Source organism: Leuciscus leuciscus (genome assembly GCF_965113295.1).
Source record: "Leuciscus leuciscus genome assembly, chromosome: 7".
Classification (NCBI taxonomy): Eukaryota; Metazoa; Chordata; class Actinopteri; order Cypriniformes; family Leuciscidae; genus Leuciscus; species Leuciscus leuciscus.
In genome coordinates, this window is record NC_138731.1 from 43,786,613 (window position 1) to 43,807,431 (window position 20,819).

The following is a 20,819-nucleotide window of genomic DNA, read 5'->3' on the forward strand; positions in this document are numbered from 1 at the left end:
GCTTACATTATTTTAAATATATCTAGTGGTGAAACAATGCAAGCATATTCGTCTAAAATAATTCTGTTTTGATCTTCAGAATCATGAATATTGTTATTCTGGTGTCTCTGTTGTCCTGTGCTTTGGGTTTCAGCTCCAAGTCTATTCATTTACACACCAATGTAATATCAAAGTTAGCATTTTAATCAACAGTTCATTTTCTGTTAACCTTTTATCATATGTCTTGGAGTATCGCAATAATATCGTATAGTGATATGTATCGAATCGTGATTGTAAATCGTAAAAACACATGCCGTATGAAGTAGGAAGGTTGATGATTTTTGTGGCTCAGTCTGAAGATGGTGAGGTTTGATACTGTTGCTAATTTATGCATTTGGCAGACACTTTTATCCAAAGCAACTTACAGTATATTGCATTCAAGGTATACATTTCTTAATTGCAGCTTTAATTATATTTGAATTGTCAAATATGACATTTCCTTCATTTCAGATTTTGGATCACCTGTAAATAATCTCCAATATCTTCCTTCAGTAGTTAGCATACAAAGTCAAATACTAATTCTTTTGTAATGCACTTAACATAATACTTATGGTAACACTTTACAATAAGGTCTAATTTTTTAGCATTAGTTAATGCATTATTTAACATGAACTTAACTATGACCAATATATTTTACAGCATTTATTAACCTAATATTAGTTAAAAAAAATAACAGTTTCATGTTTGTTGTTTCAAAGTGCATTTGCTAATATTAACAGATACAAATTTTGATTTAAAGTATGAATTAGTAAATGTAGAAGTTAACATTAAGATTAATAAATGCAAAAGTGTTGTTTATTGTTAGTTAACTTGTAAACTAATGTTAACCAATGAAGACTTATTGTAAATTGTTACGAAAATAATGATTATAATGTCCTTTTCCAACCATGTATTCAAGTTCAAAACACACTAATATACATTGCAGCATCAGCTCATTTCTCAGTGTCTGAAACGGATTGATAAAAGATTCAGTCTCTCTAAACCCCGCCTTTCAGAGAGCCTACTCTGCTCTGGTTGGTCAGATGACCCAGTCTGTTGTGATTGGTCGACCGCTTACAGCACGTGTTAGAAACCAAACTCCCATTACCATATCTGAATTTCAGCTCTTCCTCAGCTCTTGATACACAGTGATATGAACAGTAACGATAGTGCTCGCAAAGACCCGCCTCCTTTAGTTACTGTTGCTATGTCCGACAAGCCACGCCTCTCTCACTCTACTCCATGTTCTCACGCAGTGAAACACACATAGTGGAGCAGAGAGGACACTGACAACACACTGACACACAGGACAGACCAGCTTACTTTTGATATGAAACAAAGTCTCAACTTTCAAATTTGGTCATTTTTTTTACGAAATGTAAACAATAAATACCGTTTTGTGGCTCTTTAATGTGTCTGACAGATCGCTCAGTTAAAGCTGCTCGTGAAGCGATCATCTCTTCCTTCTAGTTCATTTATAGCATCAAATAAACATGAATGAACATCAGAAGGTATATTGTTTTAACCGAGGAAAGACGTCAGTACACTCCGCTTTTCAAGTTCAAATCCTCCAACGTCAATCTACTAACTCTCCTGACTGCTTTGTCAGACGAAAATGGCAGGGTCGACGGATGGTGGATTATGATTGGTCAGATCGCCTGTCAATCAAACTCCCTGCGAAGGGTCAATTCAAGACCATAGACGGGCATTATGCAAATTTGTTTCAAACCTACGTAGATTCAGGCAGTTCAGAATCGCTTCTTTCTTTTGGAAGACAATAACTCGATTTATCTGCACTTTGATCTTTGAAACTTTGCAGAGTTTTTACATTCACAAACAGCCACAGTATATCACACACTACATGAAAGATAATACATGAGAAAAGCATGATAGGGGCACTTTAAAGTGTACTGAAGTTCCCTTTTTACCAGGACTACTAGTAAGTGGTTTTACTAGTTGAATGCAAACTGCTTCAACACTTTTCCTAATCAAAACTCAAATGCATTGCCAGCTTTATTTGATATTGATTAACTGCATTTCTTGTCATAGAAAGGTGCATTTGACAGGTATGCATTTAAGTATGAAATTTAATAATTGCACAATTGATTGTTTTCTTTGTTTTGTCATTTTTACCGTCTGTCTCGTTCATTCTCTTGATGTTCTGTGTCCACAGGGCTGCCCACTGATGCCGCTGCCACCCATCAACATCGCCATTCGCTTCACGTACGTCCTTCAGGACTGGCAGCAGTGCTCGTGGCCTCAGCAGCCGCCAGGTGTGTGTCTGATCTGAGATCAGTCTGCAGCGTTTCAGTGTGTTGCACTCACTAGAAGCCTGTGAGGAGGGTTTAATGACTTCATGGACGCACCGGCTGCACTGAACACTCATGTTTTCTGTTGTTATTCGCTTCTGAAACTCTTAAAGTCCCCCTGTAGTCAATCATTTTATCCCTTAAAACTCATATTTGATCACCAAAATGACATATTTAAAAAAAAATTACGTTGCCTTAAAATATCTAGTGTATCTCGACACCCTTGCCTCATTTAGTATGCGCGGCTCTATGAATATGCAAATGAGCCCCGCCTCCACTCCCTCACTCAGCTCAGAGATCCACTGGTTGACGATCACACGTTGATCTGATTGGTTACAAGGTAGTTTGTGATGTCAGAAACACCAGCGATTTTTAAAGCGTGTGTTTGAGACTGTCTTTGGTTCACTGCAGTTTTAAGGAGAAAATACTCAGCAATGCTGTCGACTTATGAATTTACACATGGTTTGTCTTAAAGCATATTAAAAACACCACATAGACATATAAACAATATTAAAAGCTGGATTTTCAACACAGTTGAGACAGAAATCAGGTTTGCTGTAGTCAGAACAACTCAAGTCAAGTCAAATATGAGATTATTATTGACGTTCTGAAAAAAAAGTTCTTCCTCTGTATTTCTGTCTTGTTTTCCAGTACAAATATCTAAACATTCTTAAATTAAGATACATTTACTGGAGAAGCAAAATGACTGAATATTTTAAGGGTCAGATTTACTAACAGCACAAACCCTCTTTTGGCGTTAGAAAACTACTGTCAGGATTTGCTAAAGACACACTGTGAGAAACTAGCGCTGAAAAGACGAGGGTTATTTTTGCAGCTGAAATTATTGCATATGCATTTGTTGGAATTTCCCTTTTAGATGCAAAATTTATGGGACAGAATTTAGTTTCAATGAAATGATTGTACTATATTTAAGTTCAATAATATTTTGTATTTAACATTTTGTATTTTTAGGGGATTTTATGGCACTTAAATTATATTTATGCAATAGTTATAATCCATTTATTCACTTTTTGAGCATAAACCATACATCTTTAATGCTTTGGAGCACAAACTTAAGTTTAGTCTCTTTTTAAAGACGACACTTGGCAGGTTATTGCTGAAGTGACTAAAGTTTAATAAAATTAACTTGAAATTTATTGTTATGAAAATGTTTTTAAAAAAACAGTTTTTATATGTAATATATATTTTTCAAAACACTTTTTACTCTAAAACTGTGAGAAAATCAAAGCCATTCAATCTAAACAATCTGTGTTCCAAATTTGAGGTTGATATCTCTACAAATGAGCTTTCAGTGAGAATTTATGTGTGCGCAGTGGTAGTCATTTTTGACCACAAACAATACAAGTATGACAAATTTTCCATATTCATGATTTTTTTTGTGTTCACACCGCAAATGCCAAAACCTTTACCAAGTTTCGTACTATTCCGATGACAAAAAACACAAATGACCGAACTCAAAAATAACCGAACGGCACCAGAATGATTCATGCAAAGTGATTTTCCCTTTGAATTAAGTTTATTTTTCTGACCCCACTGGCAGATATTTTTTTCTTGTTTTAATCATAAACTCATAAAAAATCATAAACCTTCATATTGATGAGTTTTTCAGAAAACAAGACATACCAGGAATGATAACTATAAAGATAGCTGTAATTATAACTGTATTATTGTCCACACCGGCAGACGATATCGTTCTGTTTACTGTAAATTGCAGTTTTGTCCTCTGTTACTTTAAATTGTTCAACTCTTTAAAGCAGGATGGATTCTGATTGGCTATCAGTGTTATCAGCTGGAAGAACATCGTTTCTGAAACTGATTTCCAACGATATTGTTTCTCTGTGCTGTAATAGTTATAGCTGTGGTGTGAATTATTATTTAAGCTGTATCTTTATCGTTATCATTATCATCCTTTAATATCTTCAGTCATTCTGCTTCTCCAGTAAATGCATCTTGATTTAAGAATGTTTAGATATTTGTACTTAAAAACAATACAGAATTACTGAGAAAGTCAAACATAATTTTTTGCAGTGTTTTCTAGGGAATATGGAAATTTTGATTTGATACATTGGAGAAATTGTCGCTGTTGCCATGGAGTCGCACGTGTGTCGATCAGAACATCTCTGTCAATATCACATTTGCTCAGTGGATTCGGTGCGCCGTGAGTGTTTACCTCTGTATTAAGCAGTGCAGGAGCTGTTTACACAGCCAGATGATAATATTCTACGTATATCCTGAGTTGATTAATTTCACTGCTCTATATTACTTTGATCATAAGCTAAAATGAAAGTCAAAGTTAATATAAAATGAAAAGGTGTGTGTGTGTGTGTGTGTTGTTTTTAGACTTTGATGCGCTTCTCACTGGAGAGGTGGGCGGCGTGGAGTTTGGCAAACTTCCTTTTGGAGCGTGTGAAGATCCCATCAGGTGCGTTTGTGTTCAGTGTCACGGCGGTAGTTAATGTTCAGAGCTCATTCTCTGTTTACCAAACTGCATTAAAACGGCATTAAAGGGAAATCTGAATAAATAGATCATTATATCGGTTAATAATCCGTCTTAATGCAGCAGTGCCATCGACTGAAAGGGCAAAGTGTTTTTTCGGCAACGTGAGATTATTTTCATGACAATTAAGCACATTTTGCACAAATTCTCACTAATGAAATGCAACAAAAAAAACATATATACTTATATAAAGTATATATATATATATATATATGAAGAGTTCAGATGCAAAAGCCTCTAAGTGCCATCTTAAAATTTCTTCTAGAATGATCATTTTTATAAAGCTTGTATATTTATGTTAAGTAATTTCACTTAAATGACAATTAATAGGTAATTTGCATTGCCATTTAAGTGAAATTATTGAACTTATATATACGAGCTTGATAAAAATGATCATTCTAGAAGAAAATTTCAGATGGCACTTAGAGAGGCTTTTGCATCTGAACTCTTCATATATAATTTATTAATTTATTTTGAAAGAAGTCTCTGCATTTATTTGATAAAAAATACAGTAAATATTGTGCAATATTATTAAAATTTAGAATAACAGTTTTCGATGTGAATATACAGTAAAGTGTAATTTATCTTAATATTCAGCATCATTACTGCAGTCTTCAGTGTCACACGATCCTTCAGAAATCATTCTAATGCATTTGATGCTCAACACACATTTCTGATAATGTTGTCGAAGTTTTTGCAGATTTTAAATTCTAATAATATTTCACAATATCACTGTTTTTACTGTATTTCTGAATACATAAATGCAGCTTTGGTGAGCAGAGGAGAGTTCTTACTGACCCCAAAACTTTAAGTTACCGGTAATCAAAAATAATATTGTCCTGTTTCGGCAAGTCTTTTCTCAATCTGCATAAAAATCATAAATAATAATTCAGTACACCAAATAATATAACGATTGTACTCTATAGATATACTTTGACTGATTGGTTTGTTTTTATGCATTACAGTAAAGGTGCGTTAAAGCATTTCAATGTTTTGATTGTAGGTCATTTCTTAACTCGTTCTCCCATATAGACGTGTGTGGTGTGTGTTGTCCAGTAGGTGGCACTGACCCCAAACTCCTCATGGACCATCAATAACAATTACATCACTTCCTTTCAGAGCATCAAAGCATTGTCAGACAGATATGTTGATGCATTGGGCGCACAATCACACAGTATCAAACTGCTTTAAAAAACTCCTGACTGATCACATGACCCAAATTAAGTGCAGTTTAAAGTTTGTGTCTGACAGAAATCAAAATGTTAAAGAAGGATAGTGATGCTGAAATTAGAATAAAACAATGTCCCCGGGTCATTCAGGTCAGGGGCCGGTTTCACAAAGATAGACTTTGACTATGGCTTAGATACAGTAGATAGTCAGACTTCAGATAGACATCTAAATCAGACCGTTGCACAAAGCACTTAAGACTCTGACTATCTTAAGTAGGACTACACTGCAATGCATTCTGGGTAAAATAAGACACTTTTCAAAACAAAAAATCGAGTAAGCGCATTCAACCGCTCAGTGCAGTTTACCCCAGCGGAAAATATGTGTTTGTTGGAGGAGTATAACAGTTACAAGGACATTTTACTTGGGAAATTTAGCGGAGAATGTAGTAACAAGAAGAAATGTTTAAATTATGAGCCATTTTCCTTTTTCTTTTGGTTGTTTGTAATGAAACTGATTGTTACTGCTGGTTGCCAAGGTAACAGATTCTTAGACCTAAGTTAGCCTGGGGTTGAGGGGTCTAATTGGTCTAAATTAAGTCAGTCTTTATTTTTGTGAAACAGTCTAACTTGCATTAGTCTAGTCTATGAGCACATTTTAGACTAGTCTAACACTATAGACCGGTCTAAAATAGCTTTGTGAAACCGGCCCCAGATCTTATAAGAAGAATCTTTTGAAATGTTAATTTCTTGCATTAAACAGTGGAATGATTTGTAAAGGCTGCACGTGTAAATCAAATCACGCTTTTTTTTTTTTTCTCAGTGAGCTGCATCTTGCAACAACGTGGCCGAACCTGACGGAGGGAATCGTTGTGGACAATGATGTTTATTCGTGAGTGAAGTTTCCACCAAACACACACACACTTGTGCTTTTACAAAACTGACATTTCTCTTTTGCACCGTGAATGATGAAAATAGAACAGCGATGTAATCGTTTTTTTTATAGCACTGAGTAATTCATGAATATGCATGATGCACGAAAACAACTCCAGCTGATGTCAGTGCCAGATCCATGTTTCGTCACCTCGTAAAGAACCTGTTACCCATAATAATTTTTCACAGCTCAGGAGAAGAGTGTGTGTGTGGGGGGTGGGGGAGCGTGCACCCACCGCCTTAAAAACACCCAAGCCAAAAATTGATTCGCGCCGCATTATTTTACGCCTTTTAGTTCAGTGATGAAGTGCTGCTCGCTGAGCCGTAGCATCGCATTAACACTTTGTGCTGTTTTCTCAAGTCTCATTCGGTGTGTGGGCATGTGCTGATGAACTCTTACTTCTGGAGTACAGAAAGAGTTCTTTCAAAATCATTTTGAACAAACATTCACACAGTGAAGTGCGCTCGAGCACTCTTATTTCACACGCTCTCAGACGATCTGATCGTGAAAACGCCATAATTGGCTGATTTTTCAACAGATTTTTAAGCATTAGTAGTCATTGTTCATTTAGTTCTTGGTTACGATTGCATCAGCACTCAACGCTTCTCCATGGGGAAGGACGTGCATGTGTGTGCATATGTTCTTCCGTAGAATTTTTGTCTTGTTTTCCATCCTGTACAAATATCTAAACATTCTTAAGTCAAGATTAGGGATGCTCCGATATGAACATTTTGGCCGATGCCGATAACCGATAATTCTGTATATTTGAAAGCCTATATTGGCCGATAAATCGAAATATAAGTTTTTATAAAACATTTTAAAGCCTCCCTGTATAAAAAACTAAAGTCTCACCAGTAAAATCCATGTCCCAAGCACATTATTATAATGATGTTCTTATAATTTTATAGCATATATGACAGATTTGCGATGCACAATGTTGCACTTAACAGTATTTTCCTTTTTTGAAGTGATTTCAATCATATTTCAAGCAATTCAAAACCATTATGTTTAACAGTGCGCATCTCAAGTGTCTCAGCTGAAGGAAATAATCCATTATTTATCGGCTTTAATATATATTTTTTTATATATAATGATTTTTTTTCTTCTTGTTTTAAGCAAAAACTCACTTAATTTTGAACAAAAATTCAGAAAACAAGAGTTAATATCTTCAGTCATTTTGCTTCTCCAGTAAATGTGTCTTGATTTAAGAATGTTTACATATTTGTACTGGAAAACAAGACAAATATAATAAGAACATCATTTAAAAAAATTAAAAAAAAAATTTTTTTTCTTATTATATTTGTCTTGTAAAAAAAAAATGTTTTTCTTATTTTCCAATAAAAATATCGAAACATAAGTGACTTTATGCTTAAAACAAGAACAAATATCTGCCAATGGAGTCCGAAAAATAATCATGGTTTCCGTTTAAATTAAGTTTATTTTTCTGACCCCATTGGCAAATATTTGTTCTTGTTTTTAGCGAAAACTCACTTCATTTTGACACATTTTTCAGAAAACAAGACTTAATATCTTCAGTCATTTTGCCTGTCAAGTAAATGTATCTTGATTTAAGAATACTTAGTATTTTTGTCTTGTTTCCAGTACAAATATCCAAATGTAGTGTATCACAAAAATGTTTATATTGCAATGCAACTTCATAACTAGACACAAGCGTGTTTGTTTCAGTGAAGGTTTGTTTTAGTTCTACGTGTCTATTTTTTCTGCTCTCACAGAGATCTGGATCCACTTCAAGCGCCTCACTGGTCTGTTCGAGTGCGGAAAGCAGACAACCCGCAGTGCTTGCTGGGTAAGAGCGGCCGCTAACACACGAACATGCAGAGCGAGAGGAAAGATGGAGCGTTAGATGAGCGCGCTTGAGCCTGATGTGTTGTCTTGATCCTCAGGTGAATTTCTCATGGAGTTCTTCAAACTTTGCTGTCGGAAGGAAACCACGGAGGAGATTCTGGGGAGAAACTCGGTTGAAGAGGAAGGGAAAGGTCATCCTGAACATTTTCTTTCTAGATATTAATTAACCACATATGTCTGGACTAGCCCTAAAATCTCATTAAGCATCTTCTTGAGACACATTTCACTGGTTTTTGGGTTATCGGGTAAAGATTTATGGTAAAGACAATGATTGTTTAGGGTTTTTAGGGTTATCGGGTTACTGATTTTCTTCTCGTTCTGAATTCCTACTACTTCTCTGTGAGAGAATAAGCAGATGTACATGTTTGATCCGAACGTACTTGAATCGAACTTCATGTGTCGTCTGAATCAAGTCAAGTCAGCTTTATTTCTACAGTGCTTTATACGATATAGATTCACAGTAATAAACATGAAAATAACAGAATCAATAATGCAGAATTCATCAAATATGCGTGGAAGCTTGTGTCCGCCACAAAATAAAAATTTTTTAAAGATAATTGCGACTTTTTATCTCACAATTGCGAGTTTACATCTCGCAATTCTGACTTTATTTCTCAGAATTGCGAGATATAAAGTCAGAATTGCGTGATATAAAGTCAGAATTGCGTGATATAAAGTCAGAATTGCGTGATATAAAGTCAGAATTGCGTGATATAAAGTCAGAATTGCGAGATATAAAGTCAGAATTGCGTGATATAAAGTCAGAATTGCGTGATATAAAGTCAGAATTGCGTGATATAAAGTCAGAATTGCGTGATATAAAGTCAGAATTGCGTGATATAAAGTCAGAATTGCGAGAAATAAAGTCAGAATTGCATGAAATAAAGTCAGAATTGCGAGATATAAAGTCAGAATTGCATGAAATAAAGTCAGAATTGCGTGTTATAAAGTCAGAATTGCGTGATATAAAGTCAGAATTGCGTGTTATAAAGTCAGAATTGCGTGATATAAAGTCAGAATTGTGTGATATAAAGTCATAATTGCGTGATATAAAGTCATAATTGCGTGATATAAAGTCAGAATTGCGAGAAATAAAGTCAGAATTGCGTGATATAAAGTCAGAATTGCATGATATAAAGTCAGAATTGCGTGATATAAAGTCAGAATTGCGTGATATAAAGTCAGAATTGTGTGATATAAAGTCAGAATTGCGTGATATAAAGTCAGAATTGCGTGATATAAAGTCAGAATTGCGAGATATAAAGTCAGAATTGCGTGATATAAAGTCAGAATTGCGTGATATAAAGTCAGAATTGCGAGATATAAAGTCAGAATTGCGTGATATAAAGTCAGAATTGCGTGATATAAAGTCAGAATTGCGTGATATAAAGTCAGAATTGCGTGATATAAAGTCAGAATTGCGTGATATAAAGTCAGAATTGCGAGAAATAAAGTCAGAATTGCATGAAATAAAGTAAGAATTGCGAGATATAAAGTCAGAATTGCATGAAATAAAGTCAGAATTGCGTGTTATAAAGTCAGAATTGCGTGATATAAAGTCAGAATTGCGTGTTATAAAGTCAGAATTGCGTGATATAAAGTCATAATTGTGTGATATAAAGTCAGAATTGCGTGATATAAAGTCAGAATTGCGTGATATAAAGTCAGAATTGCGAGAAATAAAGACAGAATTGCGTGATATAAAGTCAGAATTGCTTGATATAAAGTCAGAATTGCGTGATATAAAGTCAGAATAAAGTCAGAATTGCGTGATATAAAGTCAGAATTGCGAGATATAAAGTCAGAATTGCGTGATATAAAGTCAGAATTGCGAGATATAAAGTCAGAATTGCGAGAAATAAAGACAGAATTGCGTGATATAAAGTCAGAATTGCGTGATATAAAGTCAGAATTGCGAGAAATAAAGACAGAATTGCATGAAATAAAGTCGCAATTGCGTCTTATAAAGTCAGAATTCTGACTTTATAACACATAATTGCGAGTTTATATCTCGCAATTCTGACATCTTTTCTCAGAATTGTGAGATATAAACTAACAATTGTGAGATATAAACTAACAATTGTGAGATATAAAGTCGAATTCTAAGGAAAAAAAAGACCTGAGTTTTTTTTTTTACCTCAGAATAGTTTAGATCTCACAATTCTGACTTTATAACACGCAATTGCGATTTTATATCATGCAATTCTGACTTTATATCTCGCAATTGCGACTTTATCATGCAATTCTGACTTTATATCTCGCAATTGCGACTTTATTTCTCAGACTTTCTACTTTATTTCTCACAATTGTTAGAAAAAAAGTCAGAACTGTGAGATAAAAAGTCGCAATTATTATTATTTATTTATTATTCAGTGGCGGAAACAAGCTTCCATAAATATGAGGCAAATCAGTTCAGTGTTTATTCAGTTCTGTTCAATAACTGTGTGATCCTTTAGGATCCGTTCTTTCCATTCATGTCTGCCATTTATTCCACCATTTTAATATCCTGAAACACTGGATTGGAAATATTCACATTTTCTTTCTTAGTATTTTTGTCTCGTTTTCCGGTACAAATATCGAAACATTCTGAAATCAAGATACTTTTATATTTGAGAAGCAAAATGACTTAAGATATTAAGTGTCATTTTCAAGTGTCAAAACAAGAACAAATATCTGCCAATCAGAAAACTAATAATGTTCATTAAATGTTAATAATGTCCCTTCAAATTAAGATTATTTTTCTGACCCCCAATGGCAGATATTTTTTCTTGTTTTAAACACTTAATCACTTAATTTTAATACATTTTTCAGGAAAAAACAAGACCTAATCTATTCAGTCATTTTGCTGCTCAAGTAAAAGTATCTTGAGACATGTTTATACTTGTTTTTATACTGAAAAACAAGACAAAAATACTGACATTGTTCATTGCACCGTCATTCTGAGGCCAAACGCTGAATTGAATCAGTTTCTAACAGCGGCGACTCAACTCTCATCACTTATATATTATGTGTTTTTTGTGTATTGTTTGATTGACTGACTCCTCCCACCTTCTGTGATGTTTCCATAGAGAACAGTGACATCACTCAAGCCTTGTCCAAACTGACGGAGCCGGCTGCTGTTCCCATCCACAAGCTGTCCGTCTCCAACATGGTCCACAGCGCACGCAAGCGCATACGGCGACACAAGCGGGTCGAGGAGTCGCCTCTTAACAACGACGTGCTGAACTCCATCCTGCTGGTGAGGAGCTGTTCAAACAGAGAGCATGCTGGGTATTTACATCAGCAGTGTGATTAGTGTGAGGAAGTGGATGATGAAGATGTATTGGTCAGAAGCCGACCGTTGTGTAATAATAATATATAATTCTCTCTCTGTCCTTTACCGTGGGCTTCATCTTGGGTAGTTTAATGCATTTGTAAGTTGGCACAACTTTAGCGAAGCAGGAACTGCAGGTGGCACCTGTTAGCGCTGATGTAGCACATTCCTGTTTAATTAGCTTAAACGAGACTGATGTTTAATTCGGGAGTCACGTTTGCTGTTTGATTCGCATTAAAACATGCCAGATGATTCGTGCAGGTTATTTGCATATTTAGCAATTTGGCGTGTCTGCACCGGACCAAACTAAATTACTCTCATTGCAATCATTGCAAATATCATGAATTGATTGATATGATTAATTATGTTTAAATCGCTTCTGACTGTAACGTAACTGTCGGCTCATCTGCTCATTAAAATCTTGTTTATAATATATACTAAATATACAGTCCTGGTCAGAATTATTGGCACCTTTGGTAAATATGAACAAAGAAATCTTCGGAAAAAATCTGCATTGTTAAAATCTCATGACCTTTGATTAAAACATTAAAGTCTCATTATAAAATGAATGTTTACACATTGGCCACAATTAATGGCACCCTTTTATTCAATACTTTTTGCAACCTCCATTTGGAAAGAGAACAGCTCTGAGTCTTCTCTCAAAATGGCAATGAAAATTACCTATGAATTGTCATTTAAGTGACATTACTGAACTTAAAAATACGAGCTTGATAAAAATTATCATTCTAGAAGAAAATTTCAGATGGCACTTAGAGAGGCTTTTGCATCTGAACTCTTCATATATGCTTCAGAAATATAAGACATTTCTTATTATTATCAATGTTGACAACAGTTGTGTTGAGACGTCTAAAATGTGTTTTTTTTGTGGGTGTTTGTCCATCAGTATCTTTTCCCAGATGCAGCTTCGGATAAAACAGACAGTAGTGATGTTAAATCCACACAGCCCAGCCCAGGTGGAAAGACTGAACCGGACAAAGACTCAGAGGACTACGTGAGTCTGAACAGAGAATCATTGAACATTACCACGCTATGAGATCACGATTCTACCACTATTCTGAACAGACGACTAAACAGAATAACGGCATTTATTCAAGATTCTGACAAAATGTTAATTTTGTCTATTAAAAAAAATATTTAATTAATTTGATTTAATCTTTTTTTTTATTGGTTTGAATGAATGAATGGCTCACTCATAAATACTTGAATTACTGGATGAATCAGCGTTTTTGAACAAATCCCTTGAACGAATGATTCAATGACTCATTTTTAACAGTCACTTGTCGCCATCTACTGGTGTAACGATGTAATTGACACTCTTTATTCGAAGCGTCAAGTTACTTTCAAAAGCTGATTTACTCTACTCTACTACCGTAGTCATCAGTGTTTATATCCGAATTATAAACTTTTATCCCAGTGATTCTGTGATAATATGAATTATTGTAATACAGAAATTATGATGCTGTGTGTGTGGTTGAAAAGACTGCATGTGAAGCTGTTTCATATCTATACATGACTCAGAACGCATACCTGAATGTTCGCTGTGATCACACTTGTCAAAGGTTTAATAGACAGAGCCGAATCGTTGTCATTTAGGAATAAGATCACGTGGGTGTTTGTATGGAGATTGTGATCTTTTAATGCTCTACTGTGCAGTAAAACTGAGCAGCACTGGTGGTTTGCTCAAATGCACAGAAGCGTTCAGTGCCTGACTGTGTTTCCCTGTGAACAGCATCTCTATAATCAGCTGAAATCAGCTTCGTGCGACAGTCTGACGTACCGTCTGGCCTTGTGCATCTGTATGGTTAACTTCCATCACGGAGGAGTGCGTGCCGTCGCTCACCTGTGGCAGGAGTTCGTGTTGGAGATGCGCTACCGCTGGGAAAACAACTGCCTGATCTATGGGTAAGAGAAGTCACACAAACCATGTGACGTGCAGAATAAATGCCCCTTCACATCAAGAACCATAACTATATTAGTGTATGTTCTGTTATAAGCAATTGACCCTTCGCAGGGAGTTTGATTGACAGGCGATTTGACCAATCATAATCCGCCGAATCCGCCATTTTTGTCCGACAAAGCAGTCAGGAGAGTTAGTAGATTGACATTGGAGGATTTGAACATGAAAAACGGAGTGTACTGACGTCTTTCCATGGTTAAAACAACATTCCTTCTGATGTTCATTCATGTTTATTTGATGCTATAAATGAACTAGAAGGAAGAGATGATCGGTTCATGAGCAGCTTTAACTGAGCGATCTGTCAGACACATTAAAGAGCCACAAAATGGTATTTATTGTTTACATTTCTTGAAAAAATGACCATATTTGAAAGTTGAGCAGTGTCCTCTCTGCTCCGCGATCATGCACGACGTATATTTCACTGCGTGAGAACATGATGTGGCGTGAGAGCGGCGTGGCTTGTCGGTCATAGCAACAGTGACTAAAGGGGGCGGGTCTTTGCGAACGGTCAATTGCCGATTTTTTTCAAGTTTGCTCTGGCTGGTAAACACCTTTGAACTACCATTGGTCCGTGGTGATGATGATGTAATAGGTGGGTGTGGCTCTGAGGCTCCGCCTCCTTTGATGTGGAAATCTTCTCCGGTTAATTTCTTCTGTTCAGTCCATAAAGGTCAGACACGAGTAAAACCATAATCACACTGGAGAGCCGCTTTATTGTAGAAACTAATTCTAACTGAAAGAGACACTGTTTTTCATGCTTAATACTGTGAAGCAATACATTATATAAGCTGCAATATAAATAAAACGTGATTTGACTGGATTATTAAAACTTTATAATTATAGTTATCATCCTTGATGTGAATGGGATTGTGTGATGTAGATTTGTCCTGCTCTTCAAAAGAACTGATTCACAGAAATGAATCAAACCTGCCTATAGTCTATTGCTGTTTTGAAGAGGTTTAAAGGGATACTTCACCGTTTTTTCATATTAAACTATGTTATTCCCTTAACTAAGACGAGTTGATACATACCTCTCTCGTCTCAGTGCGTGCACTAAATCCCTCTGTCTTGCGGCGAAACTTTGTTAGCCCAGTTCATTTAATATGGGCCAAGCAGAGAAGCTACCAAACACCTCCACGTTTTCCCTATTTAAATACAGTTACTCGCGAAGTGTAACTCGACCTAGGACGGTGACACAAAACAAAACGTTACGCTTTTCTAAGCGTGTAAAATGGATAACTATTTTGTATGGCGGAATACCATAGCAAGTGCTTGTAAGCACTTCGACTTGGCGCAGTAATATCTTCACTAGAGGGAGCGGGGGCCGGTGAGAGGATTTTTCACGAGTGAAGATATTACTGCGCCAAGTCGAAGTGCTTACAAGCACTTGCTATGGTATTCCGCCATACAAAATAGTTATCCATTTTACACGCTTAGAAAAGCGCAACGTTTTGTTTTGTGTCACCGTCCTAGGTCGAGTTACACTTCGCGAGTAACTGTATTTAAATAGGGAAAACGTGGAGGTGTTTGGTATCTTCTCTGCTTGGCCCATATTAAATGAACTGGGCTAACAAAGTTTCGCCGCAAGACAGAGGGATTTAGTGCACGCACTGAGACGATAGAGGTATGTATCAACTCGTCTTAGTTAAGGGAATAACATAGTTTAATATGAAAAAACGGTGAAGTATCCCTTTAAATAAGAGACCTCAATAGATCATCTGTCTAAATGCTCTCATACTCAGTCGAGTTTGATTCACCACCGACAGTTAATGGCCAAATAAAAAGCACACAGTGATTTTTATTTTATTTCACCAACATAATATTAAATAATCACTGTTTATGTTTGCAGAATGGTCTTTTGTGGTATCATCCACACATGCAAAGTTGGTTGATACATAACTGCAATAAAGTAATAGCCAAGTTAACATTTAAATGTTTTCATAGGATATATGATGTGTTTTATATTATTTAAGCACCTAATCAGTTTGACAGAATGTTCTAAATCAAAGTGCCATGGCTTTACTTAAAAAATGTTATACTTAAAATGTTAATTTACTGTCATCTTTGGATTAACCGAAAGCCATGTTTTTCATAATATCTGTCATTATTAGCAAAACACATTTTAAACATGGGGAAACCTAATTGTTAAAGGATAACTGTCGCCAAAATGCAACCAGGGGTCTTCTTGTGAATCTACCCGAGGCAAACTTTCGTGTAAAAGCATAATTAGAATGGAAACGGCACTTTTAAGATTGACCGTATTTTCGTTTTCGGTCAAATTGCCTTGTGAATGGGAGTGATTGGGGCACGACTTTGATAGCATCAAAAAGCACTATTTTTAAAACACTAATGCGGCTCGACACAACATGAAACTGTGCTGGAAGTCTCACCAGCGGCTCTACACATGAACTCCAGCATTGAGAACAGTGTTTGTGAACACAGAGTTTACTAAAAAGAAAGATTTTGATCAACTCACTGTCTCTGTGTCCGCCGGCGTTCTGACAGTCAAAAATAGTCGATCTCCGAATGTGAATGAACTGACTCTGAATTTTAGTATTGCTTCTTATATGAGGATCCTTTTTCAAATACAAGGTCAATATTGATTTTCACTAACGACAAAACAACAAATTATCCGTGAATTTAAATGGAACTAAACTTTAGGAGCTTTCCATCTTTACTCTCCTCATGTTACGTTGCATTCGGAGATCGACTATCTCTTAGTGATACCTTCTTAGTGTTTAGATATTTGATGCTATCATAGTCGTGCCCCATTCACTCCCATTCAAAAGGCATTTTGACCGAAAACGAAAATACGGTCAATCTTAAAAGTGGCGTTTCCATTCTAATTATGCTTTTAAACCAAAGTTTGCCTCGGGTAGATTAACAAAAAGACCCTAGGTTGTATTTTGGCGACAGTTATCCTTTAACAATTAGGTTTCCCCATGTTTAAAATGTGTTTTGCTAATAATGACAGATATTATGAAAAACATGGCTTTCGGTTAATCCAAAGATGACAGGAAATTAACATTTTAAGTATAAAATTTTTTAAGTAAAGCCATGGCACTTTGATTTAGAACATTCTGTCAAACTGATTAGGTGCTTAAATAATATAAAACACATCATATGTCCTATGAAAACATTTAAATGGCTATTACTTTATTGCAGTTATGTATCAACCAACTTTGCATGTGTGGATGATACCACAAAAGACCATTCTGCAAACATAAACAAACAAACAAATAAATCTCACAAGAGAGCATGCTGGGACCCCCAAATGCTCAAACCAAAACTACACTCTTGGATCCGTTTAACCCCTAGATATTTGAACTAGAAAAGAAGACAGAAATTCTGTGTAAGAGAATTTTTTTGCAGTGGAAATTAGTTATATGAAGTCGATTGATTGGTGACACGCACATGTGTTCTTGTCTGCACGCTACTGTCATCTAAATGAATGCAAAAAGCCCAGGAATCATTGCAGTGGAGGTGATGAATTGTGGCAGTGCTGTAATGTTGTTGTACTCCGTGCCTGTTGGGAAAGAGCTGCAGGCGTCCGGATCATTGATAACATTGGCGGAGAAACAATAACGCGGTGTGTCACGGTTCCTCTGGTGTCCCTGCGGTCCTTCATCTCCTCATGTCATTGTGTGCAAATGAGTGAAGCCTTTGAATACGTGCGGCTCTGTTCACCTCACGGCTGTTGTGCTGTGGCCTGATGGGAGACTGTATTGATTGTATGATGAACGCCTCTGTGTTGTGTGTTTTCAGACTGGCGAGTGGCCCTCCTGATCTCAGGTGTTGTCTTCTACATCAGAAACTGCAGGTGAGTCTTCATGTGCATTGAAGGGTGTGTGTGCACACTTGTAGTTTGGTTCTTTTTGGACCAAGAAAACTATACATTTTTAGTCACTTAGCATTCAGAGCGTCATTTTGAACACCGAACCTGATGATGCAAAACAACAAAAACGGCTTTTATGAAGTTTATTTTGTGACGGAGCTTAACAAACACCCGAAACAATGAGCTGAGAACTCATGAAGAGCTTTTAAAATGTGTAAAGGAGCCAAAACAGCCGCACGAATTCCTGTCGAATTTCCGATACTGTAGTGCAGCATCATGACTATCGCCGCGTTTCCATTACACTTCAAATTGTGCAAATTGAAATTGCGAATTGAAAATACGCCCAATGAATGGAAACACGTCATTTCGCAAAAACTCCCGTTCATCGCAAAAAAGTTTTCCCGCTCGCATGAGGTGGTTTTTGAGGCAATTCGAAAAAGAAATATTTCGCAAAACTCCAATGGAAACAGTTTTTGCTCATTTACAGGTCAGCTGACGTAGATGACGCGGTGTGTTTGGACAGAATACGAGACTGAGTTCTTCATTAAATTCATAAAAGACAAAAGAATTACAGGAATACTGGATTCTAAACCTCAAAGAAATGCCACAATCAAGACCTCGAAGCAGAAATGAGGGAGAAACACCCAGAAACATGTGCCAATATGAGCCGCTCACAGTATAAGGGTCTTTCCTTGCCATTAATGATTGGATAACACACATACGTCTCCTTTGATTAATAATAATGGCCAGTGCAGTGGCTGAGATACATAAACCGACCAATGTCCGTTGCTATGATTTTTGGATTGACTGTTCGCGAGAGAAGCTTTAGTCGCATAACATCGGTTAATGGAAAAGCCGTCATTTCGCAATAGTTTTTCCCCCCGACATTTAGAAAAAATCGCAAGAGTTTTGCGCAAATCTGTAATGGAAAACGCGCCCTATGACGAGAAAAAACAGGTATGCTTTTCTGTCCCTCTCAGAGTCGCATCTTGTGACATCATGTCCTGTTTTTGGTTCGTTGAGATGTCTTTGGTCCGGGTTGCGTTCGTATTTCAGTCGAACCGCACCAGAGTTCGTTTTGAAGCGGATCGAGACTCCCTGAAAAGGTGGATCTCGGTCCGCTTGTTTGGTGCGCATTAGGGTTCGGATGGCAGCGTTCACACTTATTCAAGTGAACCGCAATAACAGAGCAATTGCACCAGGGTTCGTTTTAATCCAACCAAACCTGGCAAGTGTGAACACACCCTGAGAGACTCTTTACACACGATCACATCTGTGGGACCGTCCAGATCAGATCAGCGTTCATTCCCGAACACGCATGATAGGCTTGTCAAATCAGACAGTCTTCAGTCAACTGAGCTTATTTGTGAAAATATCATCTCTTAAACATCAGTTTCAGTGTGAAAATGAGTTCAGAACTAATGTTGGTTGCAAATTGAAAACAAACATATTTTAAGCAGTTAGATTTCTTAGATTGAAAATATAAATCAAGCCAGGCAGTCTTAACTATAATTAAAAAAATCGCTCTAGATGTAAAAGAATGCGAGTTCACACCACAACTATAACAATAACGGCACAGAGGAACGATATCTTTGGAATCACTTTCAGAGCTTTTTTAAAAACACTGACAGCCAATCAGAATCCATCCTGCTTTAAAGAGCTCGAGCTTTTAAAGCGGCAGACGACAAAACTAATATAGAACTATTAAAACTAATAGTTCTTGGTGTGAATGGGCCTTTAGTTAATAACTTATTAAATAATCCTTTATATAATTCAAATTTTTGATCTAAACTTAATTATGATTTTGATATATAACTCTTAGGCTGTCCATTTAATTTTTCCAAGGACATTATTTATTGATTTATTTTGACAAATAATAGAAAGAATGGCACATTATACGTAAAGTCAACATAAAACAGAGTACAGTGAAGAAAGTGAGTCATGGAGTTTTAGAATGACATCAGTGCGAGTAAATGATGACATAATTGAGAAACTTGTTTATGTGCTTTTGTTCAAAAGATTTTTTTTTGTTGTTTTCAAGAACTTACTACTTTAATTCGGCAAGGATGCATAAAATGAATCAAAAGTGACTGTAAATGCATTTATAATGTTACAAAATATTCGATTTAAAATAAATGCTGTTCTTTTAAACTTTCTATTCATCAAAGATTCCTGAAAAAGAGTATAAGTTTCCAAAAAAATCTGAAGCAGCACAACTGTTTATTAATAATAATAATAATCAGAAATGTTTCTTGAGCAGCAAATCATCATATTTGAATGATTTCTGAAGGATCGTGTGACACTGACGACTCAAAAGAAAAACGACTCGTGTGTTTAATTTTGCTCTGCATCACCTCCAGATGCTGAACTGCTGCATTGAGCGAAAGAGAGCACGGGATGAAGGGAGGAAGAACGCCACATCAGACGGAAGCCGAGACAAAAGCCGTTTGGCACCGGAGAGCGCCGGACCTGCTGAGGTTTCTCCCGGGAAGTCGTGGGACTCGTGGAGCGACAGTGAAGAGGAGTTCTTCGAGTGTCTGAGCGACACGGATGAGATGAAGGAGGCGGACACGGAGAACGAGAAAAAAACAGCCAATAAGAGCAAAGCAGAAGGTCGACTGCAGCCACACGGCAAAATCACACTCCTGAACTCACAGGAGCCGCTCTACATCCCCATCACACAGGTATAACACACTCGCTGGTCAAAGGGCCATCCTAGGTGTATGACTTTCTTCTTTCAGCCAAACACAATCAGTAGCCTGGAAATCCAGACCTAAATCTGAAAGATTAATGGTCTGGCATCGACTAATGAAACTCGGCCAGCTCAAGGGGCGGCACCAAGCATGCATTTGAAAATCTCACTGCACGCAATTGGCTAACAC

The 20,819-nt window shown here is 36.6% G+C and overlaps 2 protein-coding genes across 4 annotated transcripts in view; both read left to right on the forward strand.

Moving 5' to 3' along the window:
* The window catches only part of LOC309502374 (uncharacterized protein), a 60,664-nt gene extending 48,697 nt beyond the window's left edge, over positions 1-11,967 (forward strand). The window contains exon 2 of the mRNA XM_082174767.1: positions 11,214-11,967. The gene's annotated coding sequence lies outside the window, so the exon portion shown is untranslated. The remainder of the gene's footprint in view (positions 1-11,213) is intronic.
* rab3gap1 (RAB3 GTPase activating protein subunit 1) overlaps positions 1-20,819 on the forward strand; it is a 56,815-nt gene that overhangs the window by 9,369 nt on the left and 26,627 nt on the right. For all 3 annotated transcript variants that reach the window (XM_082174640.1, XM_082174642.1, XM_082174641.1), the window contains exons 8-17: positions 2,192-2,291; positions 4,689-4,770; positions 6,835-6,903; positions 8,679-8,752; positions 8,850-8,942; positions 11,880-12,049; positions 13,029-13,136; positions 13,875-14,047; positions 17,868-17,922; positions 20,298-20,621. In XM_082174640.1, the coding sequence (XP_082030766.1) occupies positions 2,192-2,291; positions 4,689-4,770; positions 6,835-6,903; positions 8,679-8,752; positions 8,850-8,942; positions 11,880-12,049; positions 13,029-13,136; positions 13,875-14,047; positions 17,868-17,922; positions 20,298-20,621 (1,248 nt within the window). The remainder of the gene's footprint in view (positions 1-2,191; positions 2,292-4,688; positions 4,771-6,834; positions 6,904-8,678; positions 8,753-8,849; positions 8,943-11,879; positions 12,050-13,028; positions 13,137-13,874; positions 14,048-17,867; positions 17,923-20,297; positions 20,622-20,819) is intronic.